Raw genomic sequence first — 27,681 nt, 5'->3', positions numbered from 1 at the left:
AAACCACATGTAGTTCCAGCATTTGGGATTTAAATGGGTAGATGACCCATTTATTTTTTTGATTTGTATTTGGGTTATTTTTCAGGGTTTAGAGCCATTGAATTTGTTTTTGGGTGATTTGGGAATGATGTGATTTTTTCTGGTGTTTGGGTGAATTTGACTGGTGGAGTCAGGGATTCGATTTGAATTTGTGGTTGCACCTAGTGGGTCACTAGATTGCCTACATACCCTGTGAAGTGATCAAACCATTGTAGTTCATGATGGGTTTTGTATGAGCTTTCTTGGTTTTGTACCAAAAGCAATTTTCATTTTGGGTTTCGGAGCAATTCTCTTACGAAACCAGAGTTTGTGTATTTTGATGTGGACACCCGAAGCACCGAGCTCCGTCGAATTCGTCAAATGGGCCAAAAAATTTGAGGTGGGCTTTGCTTGTGAGTTATGTTGTTTGGTCTATACCAATTAAGGCTTTTGGGCCCCAAATTTGCTATGGGCACCCGTAATGACCCAGCTGCTTACAACTGCCCCTTGTTTTCTTTTTCATGTTTAATCACTTTCTTTCTTCTCTTCACCAAACCCAGACGATCTCGAAGCATTTGGCGGAATGCTCCAAGAATAAGGATACCCATGTTAATCAATGAAGGGCTTCGGAGACGAAATGCATTTCTCCCAATCTAATCTGGGTAGAATCGCGTTCATGTTCTTAGCAAGGAGGACTTCATCATCTGGAGCTTGTGATTGATCCTCTCGCTTTTCTGCACAAAAGATTGGGTGAGGGTTTTTAACTCCTTTGTTTGATTTATGAATTAGGAGAACCCAAATTTCTGAACTTTTCCTCATGGTCCCCCTCGTTGGTGATTCCAGGGCACTGAATCTTGAAGGAACTATAGCCTTTGTTTGCTGAAGCTTGTTTGTGGGTGTGGAGAGATCAGCAACTTTGTGCAGTAACCAACTCTTTGCTTGAATGCGTCATTGCACAAGCATATTGAGTGGTAAACTTCTCTTTTGTTTTGTTCCTGCACTCTAGACCTCCAGATTTGAGCTTTTTGTCTTGTGCATGAATTGATGGTCTGCAATGCCACTTTGTCAGCTTCTGCAATTGTGTTGGACACTTTGTTAATTAAGCCCTTTTGTCTTATGCAAAGCTTAATTAATCAAATCCGTGGCCTGCACTTCACCATAGCACTCATTCTTTGTTTTATATATTACTTTGTGCTTTTATGGATTTCTGGGATTGCCTTGTTGACATTGACCAAAACTTGGATTAAAACTCCTTTGCACATGGATGCCATTGCCAGAGACTTTTCTTCTTTAATTTTCATGTCAGCACCGCTTCAATTTCTTGCATCAACACTTGCTGCAATCTCTTGGAATAAGTTGAAATTGGTTCTAACATATGCCTTGCATTTCAACACATCTCTGTTTCGTGCACTTTATTAGTGTTGCAAGTTGTTATTTTGCCATTCCACTGCCAGGCTTTCAACTTTTTCTATGTTGTGCACCTTGACCTGTGACTCCCAGAAGTACACAGCTGTCGACCTTTGGTTTTAAACTTTGGACAGGAACAACTTCTTTCTGAGCATAACTTGTATTTGGTTCTGACAAAATAGCTTATTGTGCAGGTGCAAACAAAAGCGGCAATGATCAAAGCCTCAAAGGTCTCTCGAAGCTTATTTTTCTTTAAGGTGAGCTTCCTCTTTAAAGTATTAGTTTTGATATCAACTTGTTTGTACTTTGTAGGCATTAAGTTTACAGTCTGCTGCAGAATTGGAGTCATTTTGACAACTTCTCTCCCTGGCTATACAGGTGGCCGGAGACAAGAACAGCGACTATACCGTAGCCAAGTATCAGAACTCCAAGATTTAAACTCAAGGGTGAGGCTTTCTTTTATTTACCCATTGGCTATTTTGAGAATAGGTGTTTTGGAATGGAGATCGGGACTGGCTCTTTTTGGCTATGGTGTTTTGAAAGGATGCAGGGGGTAATTATATCTGGTGTTTAAGTGAAGTTGACAGAGTTCCTGTTATCATTTTTGTGTTGAATCACGACCCTATATGGAAGCAAGGTCTGGATGGTGATCCACAAAGGGCCACAAAGGGCCCTATGTCAGTTCCGGTTTATTAAACTACCGAAACTTGAGGATGATATCAGCACCCTAAGGCTCGCCGTTTCAAAGTTCTAAAAACAGTATTGGCACCGTAAGGCACCGCCACCGGAGCTTTGAAAGTAGTTTCGGCACCCTAAGGCACGCCGAGTCGAAGCTCAACGACAATATCGGCACCCTAAGGCACGCCGTGTCGGAGCATGATATTGATACCCTACGGTATCGCTGGAGGCCTGCATCATTTGAGAACATCAAAGGAAAAGGTGCAGATCGTTGAAAGTCTCACCCTCTTCCTTCTTGCTTTCTTCCTCTCCTCCGCTGCTCTCCCTCTGCTTCTTCCCGGTCTCCTGATGCTGCTATGTTCTATATTTTCGTCCCCCTTTTTTTCTTTATGCAGTGCTTTTTATATTGCACCGATCATGAGTTTGGTTTGTATAAAACATAGAGTTTTAGAGTTCAACTTGAAGTGAAATGGCTGGACACCTTATCTCCTTTCTCTTTTGACGTCAAGGTTGGAACTTGTTTTTTGTAACTGCTTGTCTAGAGTTTCAAACAAGCTAGAAGTCAGATGCTTCGATATAAGCAGCTTAATTATTTCTTTTGTTTAGAGTTTCGCTAGCTATTAAACTCGTCCCCTATTTTTCTCGAAATAAAAGGCCTTTAATATTATTAATTAAAGCACTCATATTTCCTTCAATGAACAAAATTCATTGCCATTGGGTCTGTATTTTTTCCAATTCAACACTACCAAATTCGGTATTTCGGTTTTCGGTATTACCAACTTTAGAACAACTAATTCTTTGTAATTAAAATTAGAACGAACAAAACTAGGTTCTTCAATTTTCTAGTCGTAAACTTAGTACTCATCTCCTAATTATAGCTTTCTTTTGTATATATGACATCAAGTTTGAGTCATTTTCAATAAAACTAGGTTATTTAACTATCTTTGACTAGGTTACTTAAAATACATGTACTATTAATGTAGTAATGTTCATACTATTATGAAAAATTTTATGTTTATTTCTTAATATACATGTATGTGTATTGAAAACCATAGTATATAAAGCTAATATTTAGATAATCGGTAGATTCGGTATTTACCAAAACCAAACCAACTTTTTCGGTAATTTTCGATTTCGGTTTTATCGGTCTCGGTTACCAAAAAGTCAGTTTACCAAACTTAAAATATCGGTTGGTATTCGGTCGGTTTGGTAATTACCAAACCAAGTGGCAGCCCTAGTCAAAACACTTAAAAAAATAATTTTTAACTTAAAAAAAACTACATTTATTATACTTTTTCAATTTTTTTAAATTTCTGAAATTTCTAATAAAAAATTATTTTTTTTAACTTACATATAATTTGAAAAAAAAAATTTCTTATTTACATTTATTAGACTTTTTTCAATTTTTTAAATTTCTGAGATTTCTAATAAAAAATAATTTTTTTAACTTAAATATAATTTGAAAACAAAAATTGTCTTTTTAAAAAAAAAAAAAAAAGTTAGAAATGCATTTTTTTAGTGTTTAGACAAATATACCCTCAATTTTAATAGTTTTTAACGGCAAAATTAATGACAGTAAGTTAAGTGAAAGACGGATGTAAAACTGAGTGAGTTAAGTGATATTGTTGAAAATACAGTGAGTTAAGTGTCGAATAAGTCATAATTTAGTGATCATTGGTGATGTTTTCCCTTACAATTGAAGCACTGCTGTACGACGCGGAGGAGGAAAAGCAAAGCGTCATCGTATTCTGCATTGCCGTAGCTGCCTTCGAGTCCGAGTGCTGTGAAATTATATATTTTTTTTCTTTTTTCAATTTCCAATTTTCGGTTTCAATTGAGAATTTTGAAACCCTAGACCTCTGGAGGGGCTGCCAAGGTGTTCGTTGCCACTGGAAGTGCCCCTATGTGATGAGTGGGACAATTGGGCGCGGAATCAGCTTATGGCTGCTGCCTCTGACTTGCTTGGAAAAGTCTATAATATTCAGCTATTCTCGGAAAATTCTTCCATGCTCGGCCACATAAGCAGCCAATCCAACGGTCAGCAATTGTTGTGTAATCGTGACCGCATATTTCGGTAAACCGGGTAACCGGCTAAGAGTTTTAAAAGGATTGTGAACCTTCTCCTTCCTCCTCTTGCCTAACGTTTCAATCTTAGCCTTCTATTTCAATCTCTCGGTTAGGATTCACATCTTCTTTTTCTCTCACTCAAAACCTGCTTCGTTTCCTTCCTCTCACTCTGCAACTCGTTTCCATCAACAAATTCTCAAGCTTCGATTCACACCATCAACAGATAAGTATTTTTTATAACTCAAAAATCAAATTCAAAATTGTTCGATCATTAGTTTCTCTCTCATCTCTTCACCAACAAAACAGAAACTGTTCAAGGAAAACCTAATTTGTGTTTAGCCCAAACTCTAGGTTACTTGACCTAGTGGTAATATGATTTAATTAGAAGGATCTAGAATCCTAATCAATATAGAATTACTTTCCTTGTATGATTGAGATTCTATGCATTGTAATCCTCTATATAAAGAGGCCCCTATTATCAATGAGAATACACAGCAAATTCCTCCCAAATTCAGTTTCTCTAAAACACGTTATCAGCACGAAGCCCTAACCCTGAAATCCTAAATTCGTAGCCTTCAAATCCCAGAAACCACCGCTGCCCACCTTGAAGATCTCAACTCCAGGAATCCAGAACCGGCGACCCCACCACCAGAACTGGCCGGCAAACCACCGGACCGGCCACTGGAAGTAGCAAAAGTTCTCCTGCCCGGTTCAAAGCCTTCCTCACCACCTCCTACAGCCATACTCGACCCCCTGCAGCATCTCCACCCCAGAAACCCGGAACAGGAAGTTTCACCACCGGAACCGGCCTAAATTCAACTGAACCGGCCACCGGAATCTTCCTAACCTGAACCGGCAGAAAGAAAGAAAAAAAAAAAAAAAAAAAGGTGGAGATCCTGTGCAGCCCACTTGCTGCAGCCCAAGCCCATTTGTTGCAGCCCAATAGTTGAGCCCACGTGCAGCAGGCCCCAGCCAAGCCGCCGAGCCGCAAACAGCTCTGCCACGTCAGCACCACGAAGGCATCCAGTCAGCCAGCCACGTCAGCAAGCCGGTCAACCACAGTCAACGCCGGTCAACCCTCCGGTTAACGACCGCCGGCGACTTTTCCGGCCTACTTCAGGCCACTTTTGGACGATTTTTCCTGCCATTTTTCGGCACTTTTCAGGCGACTTTTCCTATCAGCTACAGTGACTTCCGGCAGCTACAGTACTTCTGGCGACGACTTTTCCGGCCATCTTTTAAGGTAAACTTTTCTAAAAGTTCCAGTTTTTGAAGTTTTTTTTTTATTTCTTCTTCTTTTCTCGGGGACTTCCGACATCCCTTCTTCTACCCCCCTTTCTCTACATAGGGGAGACCAAAGGCCGAACTGTGGGGGTTCGTGCTCACTCCAAGCTTGGAGCTTATAGAGTCCTCCAAACTTAGAGTTTGTTGAGAAGAAAACGATCGACCACATACATCGTTGTTTCGATCTAATCCAAAACCCCTCTTGGAATCAGATTTTCTTAGAAGCGACTACGCTCAGAAAATTCCTAATTTCTTGGAAGCGACTACGCTCAGAAATTTAATAGTTTTTCGTGGTAGCCTTTTCGCTCCGAAACTAACCCTAATCTTGTGTTGTTTTTCAGGATGAGTTACCTGAACAAGTTGAACTTTGTTCCACTCGAGACAACTGGCGCAGGATACCATAGGTGGTTCCGAGATGTGCGCCAACATCTTAAGGCTAATAGACTTCTGGAAACCATCCAAGAGCCTAGTCATAACGTGCTCTCCATTGAGCAAGCTACTGCTTTTGAAGCAAATCAAGCTAAAGCCATAATTCTCATGACAAGGCACATGAATGGCGCGCTCCAAAATGAATACCTCAATGAGGAAGACCCAAGAAAGCTATGGGTAGAACTTGAGCAGCGATTTGGCAAAGTTCGTGACTCCCTGCTTCCTGATTTAGAAGTGCGATGGCATAGCCTCCGCTTTTGTGATTTCAAGTATGTGCTTGATTATAACTCGGAAGCTCTTCGTATCAAGTCTCTGATGGAGTTTTGTGGCCAAGCCATAACTGATACGATGTTGATCGAGAAGACGCTCTCTACCTTCCCCGTCTCTGTACTGATGATTTTAAAGAATTATCGGATTGATGTAAATGCAGGACGTATCACAAGGTTTCATGAGCTCATTGGAGCCATGAACGTAGCTGAAAAGCACGATAATATCCTTGTGAAGAACTATAATGCTAGACCTGTGGGAACTAAGCCTATTTCGGAGTCTAACTATTGTCGCGCCCCCAATGGAGGACGCAAGGAGCGAAACCCTAAGGATAGGGACAATTCTGGACATTCTGGTCCATATGTTCGCCCTAAAGAGGAAGGAAATTGCCAAGAGAGGCGTGCACGGAACCGTGGAGGTCAACGTGTGAAGAGAGAGAGAGGCGAAGCCTCCGACCATGGTGGTAACGCCACCAAGAGGATAGGTCGTCCAAATCGCGCCCCCATGGCTCCTCGATTAAGGGAGCCTGACCATAATGATGTTTGTTTTCGATGTGGATCAACTGAACATTGGGCCAAAACATGTACTGCACCCCAAAATGTTGCAAACGCATACAAGACGTATCGTGAAGCAAGGGAAGCAAATTACATGGCACAAGAAGATCAAGATGGCGATCTAGACCTAAGGGTGGAAGACTACAAGGATCAAGACCCAGAAACTGGCGATTTTGATTAAGTCTTTTTATTTTCCAAGAGATGTAGGCGATTGCCATATTATTTTTATTGGATTAGATTTTCTTTGATCATAGAAACAATGATGTACTCCGTTGGCTTATGAATAAAATTTTGAGTTCTTTTCATTATGACTCAATTTTGATTCTGAGCATATTACTTTGTGACTACGATGGCTGGGCCATTAATATTAATTCAAGGACATGGAATAGCCCAAGTTCCACTTGCCCAATGGCACCTTGATTACAGCTGTCACATAAACTCTATACTCTCTTAGGGAAAATCGTACCCTATGAATAGCCAACGAAGACGCATGTAGAGAATGGAAATGAGTTCCTTTGCATTACCTTTAATGATTGCGAACTTAGAGAAGTTTCTGTGTCTCTCTAGTGGACTTTATGTCACTATTCGAGCTATTAAATCCAATAAAGTTATGAGAGAAGATCTCTTGGATTTAGACACATATTGGCTTTGTCACGACAGGATAGATCATCCTAGTCATGATATGATGATCCGTCTACAAAAGACTTCACACGGACATCTTTTCTCTCGAGCGAAATGAAGCATGAATCAAAAGATGATTCTTAGACTAAGTGTGACCGACGCTGCTGCCTAGGGCACCGCCTCCGTCCACCACCAGCCTAGGGCTGGCGTAGTCCCTATCCATGACTTCATGGATGGCGTCCATCATGGTGATGGCGCCCTAAGTGATGCTGCAATCACCAACTTGCTTCAAAATAGCGTTTCAGACGCTCAGGCCTAACCAAAATTCTCATTGGTTGCTTCTAAAGTCTCTCGCTCGTTTTACTAAGCCCGTTCCTTAGGGAAATTAGGACTGAGACCGTCCTATGCAAAAGATATGACAATTCTCATTCTGTTCTTACAAAGAATCCGTAGGGATTTTGTGGATTGATTCAACCAACTTGCGGACGCTTAAATATTTTATGATGTTGGTTGACACGCAAACACGCTGGTCACGTGTTGTACCATTGTCCACCTATAAATGCTGCTTATGCTACACTCCTAGCACATATCATATGACAATGGGCTCACTCCCCAAATCATCCTATTCAGTCAATTGGATTTGACTACGCTAGTGAGTTTACATCGAAGACTTTTGATGGATATTGCAATGGGCTTGATGTTGGACATCACATTCCCATGTACACACCCAATTGGTCTCGCGGACACGACTACGATGGTAGTCCGAACATTGGTAATGCGCACCAATCTTCTTACATCCGCTTGGGGTGATGCGATATCGCATGCAGCCATGCTAATTCGTCTAGGACCTACCGCCACTCAATGTACCTCTGCGTTACAGCTAGTGACTCGGTACACGTATTTTGTACTTACGCACATTTGAGTGAGCCGTTTATGTGCCAATTGCACCGCCACAGCGCTCTATGATGGGTCCTTACAGACGAATGGGCAACTACGTTGGATTTGGGACTCCAACACTCGTCCGCCACTTAATGCCTTTGCAAGGCGATCTCTTTATCGCTAGATTTGCGGGTTGTCATTTTGATGAGACAGTCTTCCCGTCGTTAGGGGGAGATAAGAACACGAATGTTCAATAGGAACGACATGAATTGTCGTAGTCTGTCCCCACTATGTCTCATCTTGATCCCTATTAAAGTGACGAGATCACACAAATATGCTGCAAACATACATGCAAGGAAGGACGTCCCTACGAGAGGACGTAGCGCCACCCTACACGGAGGTAGGCATGGCGCCAATGCCAAAGAGAGTGGCACTTTGGCGTTACAGGCCATGGCCCCAGCTAGGATGCGTGGAGAGGCCCGTGGTTTCGAAGAATACTTTGGCACATTCCAATCCTTTGATCATCAAGACTCAAAATCCGTCTCATGAGAATCTTCCATGTTATGGTTATCGTTAGGGGACGCCTCAACGTCAAAACCTATTCCTGAGAATATAGAGCTCTATGAAACTTACACTAGTGTACATGAGACGTGGGATAGAAACTCCATCAGAATTGATGATGTAGTTGCGTATTTTGTTGCGCATGAGTTTTTGAGTTAGATGATATCGAACCACGCTCCGTTGATGAATGAATGCCAACGTAGAGAGTTTTTTGGCATAAATGGAAAGATGCGATCCAGGTTAAGATGGATTCTCTAACGAAGAGGAAGATTTTCAAGCTAGAGATGCCAACACCTCATAATATAAAACCTGTTGACTAATGGGTCTTCGTTAGAAAGCGTAGTGAGAAAAAGAGATGGTAATCTCGCCTTATGGCGCAAGGCTTCTCACAAAACGCTCTGGAATCGACTACGATGAGACATATTCTCTCGTAATGGATGTCATTGCACTCCACTACCCTGTCAGTTTGGTAGTTTCCGAATAACTGAACATGCAGCTTACAAATATGGTCACTACGTATCTCTATAGGGATCTAGATACGGAATATACATGAAGGTTCATGGCGAACTTCATTTACCCAAGTCAAGTGGCTCTAGACCATGGAGCGCGTTTACAAAGAGGTGGAAACGCTCACTAAAGTGACTACTTAATTGGGAAGGGACCACGCATTTCTATGAAAAGTTTCAGATTCTATCGTGGTTCATGTTGGACATGATCTTCATTAGAAGCCCTTAAAGAGTTAAGGGAAACCGCTGAACACTTGAAATCCGAGTTTGAGATGAAGGATTTTGGGAGAACACGATTATGTCTCTGTTTGGAACTTAAGCATCGTGTCGATAGATGCTTAGGCATTTTTGACAAGGTCAAGCCTTCAAACACCCCCATGATCGTCTGTAGTCTTGATCCTGAAAAGGATCCTCTTCGTCAAAAGGATGATGACGAAGATGTGCTAGAGGCAGAAGTGCCTTACTTAGTACAATAGGCGCATTATTGTACTTATCTCAATGCACAAGACCGGACATCTCCTATGTTGTGAACTGGTTAGCTAGATATAGCTCTGCGCCAACGCGACGCCATTGGATTGGTGTAAAAGATATCTTTCGATACTTGAGATGTATGAATGATATGGGCTTGTTCTATCCCTACAAAGAGATGATGGATTCGGACCCATCACACACCAGGTACGCCGCCAACACTGGCCTGCGTCCATTGTCCCCATCCCAAAATGACATGTGTTTTGGAAGGTTTTGCTGATGTTGGGTATCTCTCTGACCCACACAATGGTCATCCCCAATCCGGTTAAGTGTTCACCATGGGAAAAGACCGTGACATCTTGGAGGTCTACATAATAGACCCTAGTCGCTATATCTTCGAACAATGCAGAGATCATTGCTCTTCACGAAGTGGTTCGTGAATGTATATGGATTTGATCCATAAATATGCATGTTCAAACAATTGTGGTTTGAAGTCTACCACAGATAAGCCTATGAGCATTTAGGATAATGCTACTTGTTTTGAACAAATGAGGTAAGGCTACATCAAAAGCGACAACACCAAGCATAATCAGCAACAACAGACACTCCTCGAGATCAAAGTGAACTAGGTTCGATCTGAGGACAGTGAGGCAGACTTGCCCAAATCCACGTTCGAGAAACATGTGGCAAGAATTGGCTTGCAGAAATTATCTGAACTCCCATGATCGTAGTCATCAGGGGGAGATGTCTACATGTTCGTCTCGAATCGTGAAGGGTGTGTTGTGCTCTTTTTCCCCTTCGACCGAGGTTATTTTTGTCCCACTGGGTTTTGTTACTCGGCAAGGTTTTTAACCAGGCAACGAGAGAAGCATCGCGTTTGGGCAACACAAGGGGGAGTGTTCAAGGAAAACCTAATTTGTGTTTAGCCCAAACTCTAGGTTACTTGACCTAGTGGTAATAGGATTTAATTAGAAGGATCTAGAATCCTAATCAATGTAGAATTACTTTCCTTGTATGATTGAGATTCTATGCATTGTAATCCTCTATATAAAGAGGCCCCTATTATCAATGAGAATATACAGCAAATTCCTCCCAAATTCAGTTTCTCTAAAACTGAAACATGCTTTTTATTAAATAAGACCAACAAATTGAATTAATTTTATATAGATCTAACAGAAGATGAAATAAGATCAACAAAAAAGAAACATGCTGCAACTCTAACAGAAGAACTCAAATGATTTAACAACTCGATTTGTATTAGGCATTCTCCTCATGAAGAGGGGGACACAGACCCGGTATACAAATTGGATCTGATTGAGCCAAAGATAGCAGAACAAATTACAAGGAAATAATTTTTGGTTTTGATTTTGAGGAGAAAGTTTGAATGAGAAAAGTTTTTTTGGGTATGAGAATGCAAAGAGTTGCAGATAGGGGAAACAGATGTTTAGAGTGAAATTACTGATGGGACTTTTCTACTTGTTTCAATTTAATTCGCTTGGTGTATCTATGAAAATTAAAGAAATAGAAGAAGCCTGGCTGCTACCAGAGCACAGCAGCACCGCCAACGGTGATCGAGTCGCCGAAAAACTGAATCGATGAACCGCCGGAGCTGCAGAAGCTTTCGGCCGGCGATTCCACATCCAAACTCGACCAATGCATAAACCAAGACCACAGGGACGTCGGTGATGGGGAGGGCAAGTTCGATGGGACCGGTACAACATGGCCTGGAGGCGGAGATACCTTCGGCTCACTGTCGTCGCTTTGCTGGTAACGGGTCGAGAGGCCCAGTGCTTCTGGCCCCTTCGATCTAAATGGGGTATTTATACCCTTTAATTAAATTTTGATCAATGGCAGAGATCAAGCGGTGGGTTTATCAACGGTTAACATTGCACTACGATAATTTTCTTTTTTTAATTTCTAATTCTAAAACTTTGCAAAAATTGTAATAAATAGCTCCGGTATCCGAAATTTTTTTTCCAAAATTCTCACGGACTCATCTCGTCCCATACTTTTTTAATTGAATCCATAAATTGAAGATTTCGCGTCAAGAAAAATTCAGAAAATATTACCGAATTCTTTAAATAATCACCGAGACCATAGACTCGATTCATAATAATTCCACTTTAACACTCCTTAAATTTTTTCAAGTAGTAATATGTAACCTTGTATTTGACATTACCTTAGTAGTAATATTTGATACCACCTTACACATTTATTCCACTTTAACGTGCCTAACTGCATACTAATGGTGAATAACTTGTAAATTGCATATGATGTGGATCAATCAAAAGCGATGACAAGGTGAAAAATGAATTTAGAGAAACTGACCATTGGATGGGAAAATTGGAATATTTCATGGTTGTTTTAAAAAATTTAGCCAATTTCGTATTCGTTTCAACTTTGATCCACTTGGTCAAATATAGTTACCTTTATAACCCTATATTTATATATCAAATTCCTCAAAGAGCAACCCCATCAAGATATATGAATTTGGGAAAACCGACCGTAGGATATGAGGATTGGAATATTTTATGCATGTTGTAAAAAATTCAGCCATTTTCGTTATTATTTTTACTTCGATCCATTTGGTCAACCGATTATGCACTTATACTTCCCCAAGGGAAGCCGAACCATGAGAGGATAAAAATTTCTAAATTTTTACATTGGTTGATTTAGCTCATACTCACGAGAGTGTGAGAGCTGACAGATCGAAAAAATAAGTTGGGAATGAGTGGTTATGTGCATATTAGTTTTAGGTGGTATTTAGGGTTTAAGGTTGACCTACTAGATCGAGATCCAAATGATGACAAAAATAGCTGAAATTTTGACCATAACTATTTCTTCTAATCATGACAATATCCAACGGTCGATTTTGATTAACCCTCCACGTTGTTGCTCATAGAAGGTATACTTTTCTATACAACTAATAAACTAGTTAGACTACATTAGTAGACATATAAGGATTTTGTGCAGTCTAAATAATCGAAATTGGAAATCAATAAATTTGACTTTACCCATCTATTTATAGTGTACTAATATGTATTGTGTAAACAAATTAACCTGATCTTTCAATTTATTGTGTAAACAAATTAACCTGATCTTTCGTTATTTCGACATGAAATTAACCGGTCAACCCTTTAAACGCTCCTACTTCCCTAAAGGGAGCCGACCCTTGAGAAGATAAAATTCAGGAAATTTTTACATTAGTCGATATAGCTCCTACCCATGAGAGAGTGAGAGTTGACAGATCAAAAAAATAAATTATGAGTGAGCGGTTATGAGCATATTAGTTTTATGTAATATTTAAGGTTTAGGGTTGACCTACTAGATCAAGACCCAAAAGGCGACGAAAATAGATGAAATTTTGAACATAATCATTTTTTCTTATCATGATAACATCCTACGGTCGATTTTGATAAAGTCTATTTCCTACACATTGTTACTCATGGAATGTATAATTTTCATTACAACTAATAAACTAGTTATACCACATTAGCAGACATATAAGAATTTTGTGCGATCCAAAAATTTGAAATTGGAAATCGATAAATTTGACATTACCCATCTATTTATAGAGTATTAATAGGAATTGTGTAAAAAAATTAACCCGATTTGCCGTTATTTCGACATGAAATGAACCGGTCAACCCTTTAAATTCTTCTACTTCCCTAAGGGGAGCCAACCCTTGAGGAGATAAAATTCCATAAATTTTTATATTAGTTGATATAGCTTCTAACCAAGAGAGCGTCAAAGTTTACAAATCGAAAAAATAAGTTACGAGTGAGCGGTTATGAGCATATTAGTTTCATGTAGTATTTAAGGGTTAGGGTTGACCTACTAGATCGAGACCCAAATGACGACGAAAATAGCTGAAATTTTTACCATAATCATTTCTTCTTATCATGATAACATCCTACGGTTAATTTTGATAAAGTCTACTTCCTACACATTGTTACTCGGAATGTATACTTTTCATTGCAACTAATAAGCTAGTTATACCACATTAGTGGACATATAAGAATTTTGTGTGATCTAAAAAATTAAAATTAAAATTAAAAATTAATAAATTTAATATTACCCATCTATTTATAGTGTATTAATAGGAATTGTGTAAAAAAAAAAACCCAATCCGCCGTCACTTTGACATGAAATAAACCGATCAACTCTTTCAATATTTCTACTTCCCTAAGGGGAGCCGACCATTGAGGAGATAAAATTTTTAAAATTTTTACATTATTTGATATAGCTTCTACACACGAGAGCGTGATAGCTAATAGATCGAAAAAAATAAGTTACGAGTGAGTGGTTATGAGCATATTAGCTTTATGTGGTATTTAAGGTTTAGGGTTGACCTACTAGATCGAGACCCAAACGACGACGAAAATAGCTGAAATTTTGACCATGATCATTTCTTCTTATCATGATAACATCCCACGGTCAATTTTGATAAACTCTATTTCCTACACATTGGTGCTCATGGAAGGTATACTTTTCATTACAACTAATAATTTAGTTATAGCCATTAGTAGACATATAAGAATTTTGTGCGATCCAAAAAATCGAAATTGAAAATAATGTAATTCTTACAATAGTCAGTGTCCCAAGCCTTGTTTCTGTTGACGGTCTTGCCAATTGAAGGGCATGGTTATAAATGTGGTTGAAACATATATGAAATTGGATCTTGATCGGAAGTCTAAAATAATGTAATTCTCATATCCATTATTTCCATTAATGGTCTTGTCTTTTGAAGGGTGTAGTTAAGAAAAATAGGATTATAAAGCCTTATTTGGTTGACCTAGGGAATCGGGTTCGAAACATATATGAAATCAAATTAGTTTTGCACTAGAAGCCTAAAATTATGTACTACTCACATCCAACAGTCATTTTTTTAAGCCTTGTATCCGTTAAACGATCTTGCCCCTTGAAGTGTCTAGTTAATAAAAATATGACTATAAAGGCTTTCGGTTGACCTAGGGGATCGTGGTCAAAACATATACCAAATTGGATCTATTTGGACAGAAAGCCTACAATAATGTAATTAATTTTCACATCCAATAGTCAGTGTGTAAAGACTTATTCCTTTGCAATAGACCCAAAGTTCTAAATTATAATGGTTTATTTTATTTTTTCTCTTAAGTAACTCTTTAATCTATTTTACGAAGGAAAATGCTTTGGATCCCAAAATTTCATACAAAAAAACCATCCCAAATGACATGGCATTGACCACATCAGCCCTAATGAACCTCAAAATATTCAAGCTGTCATTTTTTATATATATTTAGAATATGTATTTAAATTAGTTTATTTATCTCTAAGATATTAAAAAATGGAAGAAGAAAATGCGGTGAAGTTAATCAATCCAACAAGCGCGCAAACTCATTTCTTGATAAACCCTAAAAAATGCAAAACTCATCCTCCATATGTCGCAGCCATCTATCCACAACTAGTAAATTCTTTGTTCTATTGTAAAAAATAAAAAATAAAAAAAATAAAAAAAGAAGAAGAAGAAGAAGAAGAAGAAGAAGAATAAGTAAATTTGTTGTTCTCTCTTTTAATTTCTTGAACCAATCTAGTGGATTCAAATTTCAAAACAAGTTGGTTAAATTAACTTTTGTATTGATTTGTATCTTTCTTAATATTTTATTAAGAGCTAACTCACAGTTTTTCATCATAATTCTTTGTGATTATGATTTACAAAGCCAATTTATGCCTTGTGGTTGCTATATTCATAATCATCTTTTTTATTTTGGATTTTCATACGCAAGACCATTTATTTATTCAAATCCTAGATGATTTTTCGTCCCTTAAGTTCCAAATTTTAGTGCAGCATGAGATGAGGATGATGATGACAGGTGGTATATAAGAATATCCCTGGTATTTGAAGATCAATTTTTGGGATTGCAGAGAAACATTATTTTTCTCATTTAATATAATATTAAGTAATTGCTTATATAATGGAAACTATATAAATGAAAATTAATTGACATAATTACATGTTGGAATTCACTATGATTGAGGTGGCAATGCCACATCATTTGAGATTGAAATTTGGTATAATATTTTGGTGTCTCTAACACCACTCTTTTACGAATATCTATTAAAAGAGTAACATTACTAACTGAGATTTTAGAAACAACAAATGGTTTGGAGAAGTAAGATAAAGAGCAAGATTTTTATTTTTATTTATTATTATTTTTTGGGGAACTCGAGAGGGAGGTCATAAACTACTCCCTACTCAAGTATGTAATCCAAGTAATTAGATATCTCTGACTCTCTCTCTCTCTCCATCCAAAATGGCGAAACATTAGAGTGTCGGGTAGAAACCGTAGAATAGTTGTAGAACTAAAGTGGTAAAATTGGGTCAAATAGTTCCATGGTTTTAAAATTGACTAAAATTTTTCAGAAACTATATATTAAGAGTGATCTGTAAGATCAATGGTCTTCATCATCAAGCTTTATGTTTTAAGTGAAAATGTCTGCAAATTTTTTACTGGGAATTACACATACGTGTGTGAGTGTTAGTAAATAAATTTACGTTGATTTTCTTTGATCTTTATCAGATGAAGGAGAAGTGAAAACTCGTGTGGATTCTTGCTCGGGGAAGCGCACCAATTCTCAAGCATCGGTAACGCACTAAATGTTTAGTAATTTCTGCAAGCAATTAGAAGCACATTTTGCAACCATAAAAAAAAAAAAAGGAAAAAAGAAACCCAGAAACACTATAATAGAAAACGAGAAAAAGTTTGCTCTAAATGAAAGGACCCAGAGCATCATCGGAGATCATGGACAACGGATGAATCAAACTAATGTTGATTAAACAAGCTTGGCAGCATCGATCTACGTTTAATTTTCTCTCTCCCTCTGCCTGTTCGAAATTCGATCTGCAGGTCAAATATTGAATAGGGAATTGAATTTGGTGTGAAAATTCAAGATCAGAGTGATTGAGTCGGTCAAATCCCGGCTGAATTCTGCAGCTGACGGTGAAAATGAGTTTGGAAGAATGGACGGTGAGGAGCATGGTGATGAACACTCCCAAAAGAACTCAATTCAAGATCCATTTCTACCTAGATAAATTCATAAATCAATTCACCCACAAAATCCAGTCTCTGAAAATGAGTTTGGAAGAATGGCCAGTCTCTGTAAAACTTGGAACTGGGAACCGACTAACCGGCTAAACCTTTACTATATGCATTTTGTTTTAATAAACAGTCACGTGAAAATCACGTAGGTGGACCCCAAAATTTCGAGCACCGCAAGCTCGGAGCACGGAAGACGTTTCCTTCAATATTGTGATTTATTCTTTTCTACTTTATTGATCCTTTTGCAGTTGATTAGAGTAGTGCCTGAACAGAAGATTGTCACTATTTTCAGAGTATGGTGGCGGTTTGCTTGAACTTGATACAAAGTTCATCTTCATGTATCATTTAATCTATTTATTTCTGTTGTAAAGAAATATTACTTGGTTCATGTAGAAACATATATTAAGTATTGAGACTTGATCTGGGATCCAACCAATCTCTGTCCCCTTGGGGCTTGGGCTACAGATAAGATATAATTAATCTGCAAAACAGTAAAGGGGTCTGGGTGTACAGATAAGATATGTGGCCCACATGCTTCTTATCCTTCTTTGCTTCATTGGCTTTGCTGCATTATTGATGATGTTGGGTGAGGGACTAAATTATTCTTATCATGCAAGTTGGAGTCTTAAAAGACTAAAATCAAGTACGAAAGATTCCTAGATTACCCTGTCATGTACAATAATGCATAATATAATGATTTGATCGATCAAGTCTTAAATGACTGCCAGTGCCAGTGCGTTTCTCTCGTTGTTTTTGTCATCACATGACCGATCTAACACAAAACAACAAGAATATGATGTTACCTATTCTTGAATCTTCAACATTGCAAAGCTTTCACAAAACAATTCGATCTGCGCTTGTTTTAATTGCTTTGCTTGCTCCTCTGTTATCTTCCTGAAACTAATAACTATGGCGGTGGGAGAGATCTTTCTTGCGGCATTCCTTCAGTTGCTGCTGGACAGGTTACGCCTGGGGAGATCCTTGGCTACTTTGGAAGCTTGGGAGGAGTTGGCAAAGAGCTGCAGAAATGGAAGGGAACACTGTCCGCAATTGCAGCGGTGCTTTACGATGCGGAGGAGAAGCAGCTGACGAGCAAGGCAGTGGATCTGTGGCTAAATGACCTCAGACACTTGGCTTACGATATCGACGATCTACTCAACACCTTTTCTAATGAGATGTTAGAACGCGAGCAGCTCAAGCTTCACCAAACTGGCACAAGCAAGGTACGAGGCTTCTTTACCAAAGTTCCTCACAAAGTTAAATTCAACTTCAATATGAACTCTGAAATAGACGACATTGCTAAACGCTTGCAAGACATATTTGACCGGAAAGAGAAACTCGGTTTGAAATATATTGAGCATACCCCTACTTCAACATCATCATCGCACAGGACACCAAGTTCATATGTGTTGGATGGATCTGTGGTTGGGAGAGATGAAGACGCAGGAAAGATTGTGGAATTGTTGTCCAGAAATGCTGATCCTTCTTCTCCCACAAATTATCAAGTTGTTGCCATTGTTGGTATGGGTGGACTCGGCAAGACAACGCTTGCGGGACGAGTCTTCAATGATGTAGTTGCAATGAAACAGTTTGATCTCAAGATCTGGGTTTCAGTATCCGATAACTTTGATCTTCAAACGGTGACGAGAGCTATTTTTAAGGAAGTTACATCTCGGCCCTGTGATATGGATGAGTTCAGTCGACTTCAAGATAATCTGAGCAAGAAGATTGATGGTAAAAGGTTTTTGATTGTTTTAGATGATGTCTGGAGCACATGTGATTATGATTCATGGACAAAACTGCAAGCTCCCCTCCGTGGCGGAGCCAAGGGAAGTAAGGTAATGGTGACAACACGTGACGAAAAAGTTGCAATATTGATGGGAGCCCCAGCCGGTGATGTTTATCATTTAAAGACTCTATCAGATGAAAGTTGTTTGCAAGTATTTGAGCAGCATGTTAGCAATGACAGGCCACCGAATTTTGAGTTGCTTAAGGAGAAAATTGTTACGAATTGCAATGGATTGCCATTGGCTGCAAAAACTCTTGGTGGTGTTTTACGTTGTGAAGAAACTGGCAAGTGGGAGGAAATACTGAATGACAAATTATGGAGTATGTCAGATAGGAGTAAGATACTCCCAGTACTGAGATTGAGTTATCATTATCTCCCTTCACCTTTGAAGAGGTGCTTTGCCTATTGCTCAATACTTCCCAATGACTATGAATTTGGGAAAACCCAATTAATCCTTCTGTGGATGGCAGAGGGTTTTCTTGAGCAACCAAAAGGGACTAAAGTAATGGAAGATATCGGTGACGAATATTTTGGGGAGCTATTGTCTCGGTCATTATTTCAAACCTCGGGCAAAAACAGTTTGTGCTTTGTAATGCATGACCTTGTTGGTGATTTGGCACGATGGGCTGCTGGAGACACATTTTGCAGATTGGAGGATAAACTGCATGGTAGATGTTCTCCGAACACTCGTCATCTGAGTTACATTTCTGCTAAGTTTGATGGGGAAAAAAGATTTGAGACATTTTCTGAAGCAAAAGGCTTGCGGACTTTCCTACCACTTCCCGTTTCCGGTGGTTATGAGAATTATCTGACTCGTTATGCTACTTCTGATTTATTGCCACAATTGAAATACTTGCGGGTGCTCTCCTTCAATGGCTATAAACTGACCGAGGTGCCAAATTCCGTAGGTAAGTTGAGACATCTACGGTACCTTGATCTTTCTCACACATTAATAACGTGTTTGCCTGAGTCAACATGCATGCTTTACAACTTACAGACGTTAATATTAGAGAATTGTTCAAAATTGAAGACATTACCTTCAAACATGAGCAATTTATCTAATTTACGTCATCTCAACAATTCAAACATGCCTTCATTGGAAGAAATGCCTCCCAAAGTAAGTCGGTTGACTCATCTGCGAACTTTGCCTAATTTTGTGGTGGGGAAAGGTAGTGCATCAGGGATTGGAGAGATACAGTCATTGCATCTTCGTGGGACCTTGAGGGTTGGAAGATTGGAAAATGTGATTGATGTTGGGGATGCGAAGACGGCTCAAATAACGAACAAGGAAGGGCTGGAAATCTTGCAATTGGAATGGAGCGGCACAAGCGAGAAGGAGTTGGAGGTGCTGTGCAGTTTAGAACCTCATAAAAAGCTTAAGGAGCTGACCATCAAGGGCTACAATGGTTTCGAATTTTCAAAATGGATTGGACATCCTTCATTCTCTGATATGACGTCTGTGAAATTGGAGAATTGTAAAAACTGTCGATTCTTACCTCCTCTTGGCCAATTACCTTTTCTGAAAAATCTTCAGATACAAGGACTGGTCAATGTTGAAAGTGTGGGTGCTGAGTTTTATGGAGAGTGCAGCTTGCCTTTTCCAGTGTTGGAATGCATGACGTTCCAGGACATGCAAAATTGGAAGGAGTGGCTTCCTTGCAAAAGAGATGAAGAAATTCGAGTTTTCCCATGCATGGAAAAGCTTTCCATCCTTGGTTGCCCCAAATTGAAAGATTGGTTGCCCAAGAGCATGGATTCATTATCAGAGCTGTATATTGCTGCATGTGAAGAGTTAGTGGTTTCAATTGCCAATTATAAACATCTTCGTGGGCTGTTCATCTGCGGTTGTAAGGTGGTGCACAGAAGTGGAGTTAAGTTTGAGCTATTGGAGGATATGTGGCTTGCAAGTATTTCAGAGTTCAGACTTGAAATAGACGGGTTCATCAGAGGATTGCCAAAGCTTCAAAATTTGCGGATTACTGGTTGTGAAGAGTTGACATGTTTATGGGAGAATGAGGATAGATGGCTGCAGCCTCGAATTTCTAATATTATTGGAGGCAACATATCTGACTCCCCCTCTCACTTTATTCAAGAGCTAAGAGCACTCAAGGAACTTGTGCTAACTGGATGCTCAAATCTAATTTCTTTTCCAGAAGTTGGTTGGCCACCTTGTCTTGAAAATGTAAAGATGGAGTCGTGTAATTCTTTGACATATTTCGTAAGGTATCAAGTACCGCCAAGCATAAGAAGAATAGAGATAGCAAAATGTCAAAATTTGAAACTATTGGTGAAGGATGCTTGGGAGCTAGAGGGTTGTCTGGAGTGGTTGGAGATAAAAGAGTGTGCATCTTTGACATCCTTATCAGGCAAAGGAGGCCGACTACCCAGAACCCTCAAATTTGTTAGAATAAGTGACTGTGAACGATTGGAGTCAATAATCAAAACATTCCACGAGGGCACTTGTCTTGATGCTCTTACGATAGAGAGGTGTGCAAATCTCAAATCCTTACCAGAGGGGCTTTGCCATCTCTCTGCTCTTCGCATGTTATGGGTAGAGGAATGTGGAAGTCTCGTTTCCTTCCCAAGCGGAGGGTTGCCATCCAGCCTGATATGCTTGTCTATCTGCATTTGTGCTCAATTGGAAGCCCTCCCCAGAGGCTATGTGGACAACCTCAGCTCTCTTCAGATTTTGTTGTTGAGATGCTGGGGAGGTTTGGCATCCATTCTAGAAGAGGGTTTCCCACCCAACCTAATTGATCTGGAAATTGGCCCTCTCTCAGAGTGCGGGCTTCACCACTTGGGCAGACTCACCTCTCTTGAAACCTTTTCTATCTACTGTGTAGATCCAGATGTGGTGTCCTTTCCTCCAAAGGATGTGCTGCTCCCTAAATCTCTCATTAAACTCACCATTGCAGGCTTTCCAAATCTGAAGCGCCTGTCATCATCTTTTCAATCACTCACCTCTCTTGAATCCCTTGACATTCTTGGATGCCCAAAGCTAGCATCTATTGTTCCAGAAAAAGAGGATCATCTGCCTCCTTCACTTACACAGCTTCGCATCCAGGACGGCTGTCCGCTGCTCACAAAGAAATACCAACCAGGTAAAGCACGACACTGGCCCAAACAAATTGCTCACATCCCTTACGTTTATGTTGGAGGCTGCGATGACGAAGCCGAAGCCGACCTCCGGGCATAGATATCAAGTACGTCAACTTTTACCTATTTTCCGATTTCATTGTATCTCATTGTACTTGCACTGATTGCCAATTGAAGACCTTGAACCCTAACACCATGACGCGGCTAGTCAATCCTTACTCTAAGTTCTCTGCTCATGCTTCATCTGTTAAGTTTCTGTTTGTGAATGTTTTGCAGACTATATAGCCGCAAGAAGTACAAGGTTGAGCAATGGACCAGCTCAAGAGTCTTGATCCACGCACCCTTCTAATTCTGGATTAAGGTACTGGCTCATACCACTTCAAATCTCTTCCCTTACACCGAGCTGGCACTTTCTTGCCTTGGAGCTTCGAGGCCTCTGGTGGCCTGGCTGGATGTTAACCCTTACTGGCTAAGCGATCCGATCAATCTTATCTATGAATTGCTCAAGAATCTTGTTTTGCATTTTGCAGGGCAGCAGCAGGTAAAAGGTGGAGAAAGTTGTTTGCAATGAGAGCACCTCAAGAATTTTGATCTGGGCTTCTAGTTCTGGTTCAAGGTATTGTCCACTTAAGTAATTCCAATTACGGTGCACTGATATGCATTCTGTCAGCTTCTTCGAGCACGGTTGTGGGAACAGAGCAGGCTTCAGAACTAAAAGAGCAAATTTTTTGGTAAAATCAATCTTCTATTATTTCCTTTCTTGTCAGTGACAAATAGAGTGAAATTGAGATTGAGTGTACTTTTTGTGTATTTGGTGTTCTCTGCTGGAGGACAAGAAGATCAAAGAGATATCGTTGTGATATTCATATGCAGTTTTTTTTCCTTTCCAACTTGAGTTTGTGTAGGCGTGTGTGTGTGATTGTGTTTTTTTTCTTTAATTGTTTTGCATTTGATGGATTGTGATGTATATTCTAGATGTATGTCTCTGAGTTACTCAAATATGGGCAGAGGAATGCACACCTTTTATTTCACTTGCAAATCCTGTGCTATAAAATCCCAAACAAACTGCAACCTTTGGACTTTTAAAAATAGTGTATTAGCATCTAAATTCTATACTCTAAATCCCTATCTCCTTCTGAACAGTAGAATCCTTAGGAACAGTGTTCTTACTGTTTTGTCCCCATAGCTGCTGTGCTGTCTGTGTCGCACTATTTGGCCTGCTGTTTGCTTGCAACCGCATCCATCCGTCTGTTTCAGTTTCGGTAGTTGAGAGCGTAATGAGAGATAGAAAGAGATATAGATGAGAGCAGCCCCAGTTGAAAGCTGAAGAATCTCATCTTTGAATTTTGATAGATTTATCTCCCAATTGTCCCATCGGTTTGACCGATTTTGAGTCCTTCATCTTACTCTGAAGAATTTGAAGAAGGATAATCACCCAGACACTCAGATCGTTTTAACTTCATATGACAAATCACTGTATTGATTGGAGTCTTTGAAATTATTCACAGTCCAAGTTCTGAGGTATTTTTTCTTCTTCTTTGCATTGCTGCCTTTTGTGGATGTATGTGATCTGCTTCAAAACCTAGCATCAATTCGATCTGAATTGGATCCTTCTGCTGTAAATTTGGGATCTTTAGATACCTACTTTGGCTTTGGATAGTTAGAGATTTGGGATCTGTTTTGTTGTTCATATATCTATCTGTCTGCATTTATGTACATTTGAGGACATTGAATATTTAGTGTGCATACATGTCTGTACTTATACAAGTATTTGGAATATGGATTCTCATTTTGTTTCTCAAGACTGAAATTTGCTTTCTATATTGTCAGGGAAACAGTGTGGAGAGTTAGAGAATTATATCAGTTTGGGGCATTTTCAAGAAGCGAAGAGACTTAGTTTTGCAAATTTCAGGTCTTCTTTTCTCCTTATTGTTTCAAATTTTCTGTGTTTGTTTATTTTGCTCAGATGTTGTCGAACTTTTCTTTCTTCATTGATTATTGCTGTGGGCAGTCAGTATTTATCTTTCTTTATCTGTCTTTAGGCAGTCTGATCTGTGGTTTTCTCTGTAGGGAAAGGCAGGCTGTTTTGACACTCTTACAGGGAGGGGTTTGGACAGGAAGCAAAGAGAAAAGGTTTGGTTTTGAATTTGATTCACCTTCTTTGTTGTTTAGTAATTGGAAATGTGTCTGTCCATGGTTTTTTCCTTTTTTCTTTTTGGTTGCTGAATTTTCGGGTTCATTTCATCAGCTTGAATGAAAGGAAGTTTGGTGTCAAAGTTTGATTTATATGGAATTGGTTAGAGGTTGGTAAAATTTATTGCCTTTTTTTATTTGTTTATTTATTTTTTATTATTTTTATTTTTATTTTTGACGAGGTAAGTATTCGGGAATGCACAGTAATTTTGTAACCTGTGTGCTATACCAAAAAGTTCATAGACATTTTCTTCTCTTTTTAAATGCAGACTATGATAATGTTCAATTGAAATTGTTAAAACTAATGACTGCCAAAATACTAGTTTGCTTTCTGTAAAACTAATAGCAGAATTGATCTGTAATAACAGTTTAATGATAGTAAAAACCATAATAAAAACCAGTGAGATATCTCCTGTTTATGTTATACCGATGACGTTGAGGCATGTGATATATTATGTCACAGTTTCCGAATTCTCTTATGCTGCAAATGAGAACAAAAATAATGATGGCTGGTGGTGACATTATAGAGAAATTGGAAACAATACGTTGTTAATTGAAGATGATACCATGATATCATCATATCTGGAATCAATGTTTTGTTATTTGGTAAAAAAAAACATTGATATTGTGGTGGCTTTTGAAATTTAAAACGATCAAATTATTGCACTGAGTTAATGGCTACTTTAGCAGTGTTGACATATTAATGTTGCTGCCCTTATATTATGATATATATCTCTTCTAGATCTTTGCTTTCTGTTTGTTAATGTTTTCAATTTTACAGTATCTAGGTTTCTAAAAACAATTTGGAGGAAGGGGATTAGCTGTTACACAAGTAACACTGCTTTCCTGTTTTTCCGGTTTGGGATTTTGCTGCTTCTTCTTCTTCAGAATGAATAGAAATTATTACCTTCTCATTGGTTTTGATAATTGTGAATCTTTCTAATTCCAGGTCAGGAATTAAAAGTTCAGTGCCTCTGTTTTTGTTATTTTATTGCCTTAATTCTAAATCTGTGCCTGTTACATATAATCATTTTGTTATCTTGCTATCTTTTAATCCCCCTACAGACTGCAGATCTTTGCTGTACTTGGATTTTCTTGAAGGCATCAAACCAAACATCATTACAGTATTACACAGCTGTGCCACTTTGATCTAAGTGTCTAGGCCAATCAATCATTCAATCTTCAAGTGAGTCCATTTAGTATTCTTGTCATCATCAGATAAACTTGACTACTTTATATTTTATTTTAGTTTTTGAAAAGGAAAGTAAAATAATCAAACTCTTACTTATGAACTGGCTAGTCAAACTTAGGCATACCGCACCTTCTGTTTATTGCCAGGATCCACTATCTATTTTCAACTTATTGGATGTTCTATGATGTTTTTAAGATGTCTAGGAAACAGCTGCCTGTATAAGGATGAGAAAGCCATCAGGCAATGGACCACCTCGAGATCTGGTTTCTCTATTTTAAGGCTACAGTGCACTGTGTTATTCCGGTAGCCAATCTCTCTTCTTGTACTCGTCCAACAAAAATTATACGGACTAATTAACATTGTTTTAGTCTTCATTATCATCAATACAAACTTATATAGACTTCACATGCAAATCCAAAGCTAACTTTTCCTTTCTTATTATTCTTAAGATGGTCTGTTGCATATGAAAACCGGGTGCTGGAGCTGTTGGGGACACTGGAACTCTTAAAGGGCGTTGGAGCAGAAGAATTTATGTGCAGTTGTTCAGGTTCCTTACTCGTTTCCTTTTTCTGTTGTATCATATAATAACATATGTTTCTGAAATTTTGGACGGCTTACGTCAAATAAATGATGTGGAAAATATCACTTCATTACCGCAGGAAAGCATGATACTATCATCATCTTAGCCGTATTTATAATTACTCGGTCAAAAAATGCTATTCAATACAGAAAAGCCGAAGAATGTATGTGCAACTGTTCAAGAGCCGAGGTACAAGAGGGTCATGCTAGCATAAAATCATCGACTGCCGGTAAGTCACATATTCTGTCATTTTTGTTTACAGTAGCAATAGTACCATTGTCACAGTAGAATATCAAGACCTCAGTCTTTTGTACATCTGTTTTTGCCTATTGGCGTGTCTATCCAAATCATAAAACAAACCTGAAAGGTCCTCTGTCCTTATGTAACATGGAGTCAAGAGAAATGTACATATTGCAGTCCACAAAATGTTTTGCAAAACTCCTTTTCTACACGGAGTTGATTCTTTGTTGTACAAAAAAGTTTAAAGCCAATCAATTTATTGATTTGCCCTTAAGGTGCCTCCATTGAGATGTTCTGTTTTTCTTTATTAATCAGAAGTTCAGAACTGAGTACTTCTGCATTTCTTTTTGTGCTTTGTGTGTGGTTTATGACGTGCCTAGTGAGCTACTTTATTGAAGATATGACAGAAGTTTTATTTAATCACTAATTGTTTATCTTTTCATAGACAAAATCTGCTTAACCATAGTTCATGTCTATTTATAGTAGTTAGTGTGAAAGATTGCTTCCGTTGTCTAGATTACTTTACCTAAACATATGCAGGATTTTTCTTTAAAAATAAAAATTTTACTAAGATCAGTAATATCGCTTATATACTAACTTGGCACTCATATCAAGAAAAAAAAAAAAAACCTAACTTGGCACTCTGTTTGAGTCAAAGTATCATTGACCAATCATCAGAGAATTCACATGCGAACCTAAGTTTGGCCTTTACTTTCCCCACTTACTGCAGGAGAGCAACGCCTGAATACATCTTTGGCTGTGTTTTATGGTATCAGGCACTAACGGGGGAGCATAACATCACAGACTCTATATGTCACCCAGCATGTTTGGTGTTTATAAAGATACTGATATCATTTCTCAGTGTGTTCTTGCAAGTCTTCGTGTTCCTTGTCAGTTGTATGTTTTTTTTTTTTTTTTTAGCAAACAGTTGTATGTTTAATTGAGAGTAAAAATAGAATAGAAAGGAGTTGACGACTTTGGCGCTACGGTGACGTTCTGAGTGAATTGTGCAAGGTTGTCATTGTACCATCAATAATGGATTCAATTTTGTGTTCTCTCGGTCTCTGTGGGTCTGATCCAGTTTTATTTTGGCGGGTTTCTCTCTTTATGATGCAAAACAAGTCGGCTAGGAGAGTGCTAGACCAGTAGTTCAATTCTCCATCAATGTAACCAAAATAGAATAATATATGGATCAAGCTTTGCTTCTAGTATTTTAATCCTCTGTTATCGTTCTGTTTGCTACTTTGTTTTATATCCAATTTTTATGCAAATCTTTACCAGTCTTACGTGAGCTGGGTTGGTTTGCTCATCAGTTCGATCCTAGTAGGTCGCAACATAATTTAACTTTGCGTGTTTCTCTCCATTCAGAAATGTATGAACTGCATTGTGAGATGTTTGTCACCAATAAAATCTGGTTGCTCTATCATTCTTGAGGTGTAAAGCGAGTGTTTTACCATCAAAATAAGGACCTTTCCATAGCCTTTTTTTTTTTTTTTTTTTTTTTTTTTTTTTTTTTCAGCTTAATAAAAGAAGAAATTACAATAAAAAACCTCTACTACAACTAAGACTTAATTTATCAAAATTAAAAGCATTTAGCAATTCTTGTAACATTGGTGCTGGGGTGTGCCTAGAGACCAGAATGGGAACTTGGATAAAATGTTTTTCTTCATACATGGGATATGGCAAAGTCATTGAGACTGTGGCTTGGGGGAGCTTCTTGGTTTGCAGATGGCTTATCAATTGAATATTCCTAAAATTATAGTCGAATGCGAT

The 27,681-nt window shown here is 38.7% G+C and overlaps 1 protein-coding gene and 1 long non-coding RNA gene across 13 annotated transcripts; both read left to right on the top strand.

Annotated features, from left to right (window-relative positions):
• The first annotated feature begins 551 nt into the window (after nt 1–551).
• LOC121051029 lies at nt 552–2,069 on the top strand. The gene is made up of 3 exons (XR_005804860.1): nt 552–989; nt 1,620–1,682; nt 1,804–2,069. It is a non-coding gene; the product is annotated as an uncharacterized LOC121051029 (long non-coding RNA).
• A 15,082-nt stretch (nt 2,070–17,151) lies between these two features.
• On the top strand, nt 17,152–27,150 carry LOC112196035 (putative disease resistance protein At3g14460). Of its 12 annotated transcripts, XM_040514738.1 has the most exons (12): nt 17,152–21,810; nt 21,980–22,064; nt 22,234–22,434; nt 23,534–23,615; nt 23,774–23,836; nt 23,952–24,006; nt 24,678–24,845; nt 24,962–25,082; nt 25,284–25,391; nt 25,538–25,635; nt 25,748–25,897; nt 26,639–27,150. In XM_040514738.1, the coding sequence occupies exon 1, from the start codon at nt 17,994–17,996 to the stop codon at nt 21,801–21,803; it is 3,810 nt and encodes a 1,269-aa protein (XP_040370672.1). In that variant the 5' UTR covers nt 17,152–17,993; the 3' UTR covers nt 21,804–21,810; nt 21,980–22,064; nt 22,234–22,434; nt 23,534–23,615; nt 23,774–23,836; nt 23,952–24,006; nt 24,678–24,845; nt 24,962–25,082; nt 25,284–25,391; nt 25,538–25,635; nt 25,748–25,897; nt 26,639–27,150. The 12 variants fall into 12 exon arrangements, with proteins under 12 accessions (XP_040370672.1, XP_040370691.1, XP_040370671.1 ...); XM_040514757.1 differs by lacking the exons at nt 23,952–24,006; nt 24,678–24,845 and having other exon boundaries at nt 17,152–18,041; nt 18,133–21,810; XM_040514737.1 differs by lacking the exon at nt 23,952–24,006.
• Nucleotides 27,151–27,681: the final 531 nt, after the last annotated feature.

Source organism: Rosa chinensis, chromosome 1 (assembly GCF_002994745.2).
Source record: "Rosa chinensis cultivar Old Blush chromosome 1, RchiOBHm-V2, whole genome shotgun sequence".
NCBI classification, from domain to species: Eukaryota; Viridiplantae; Streptophyta; class Magnoliopsida; order Rosales; family Rosaceae; genus Rosa; species Rosa chinensis.
The sequence above is the reverse complement of the archived record's forward strand: the minus strand, read 5'-3'. Positions and strand labels throughout refer to the sequence as shown.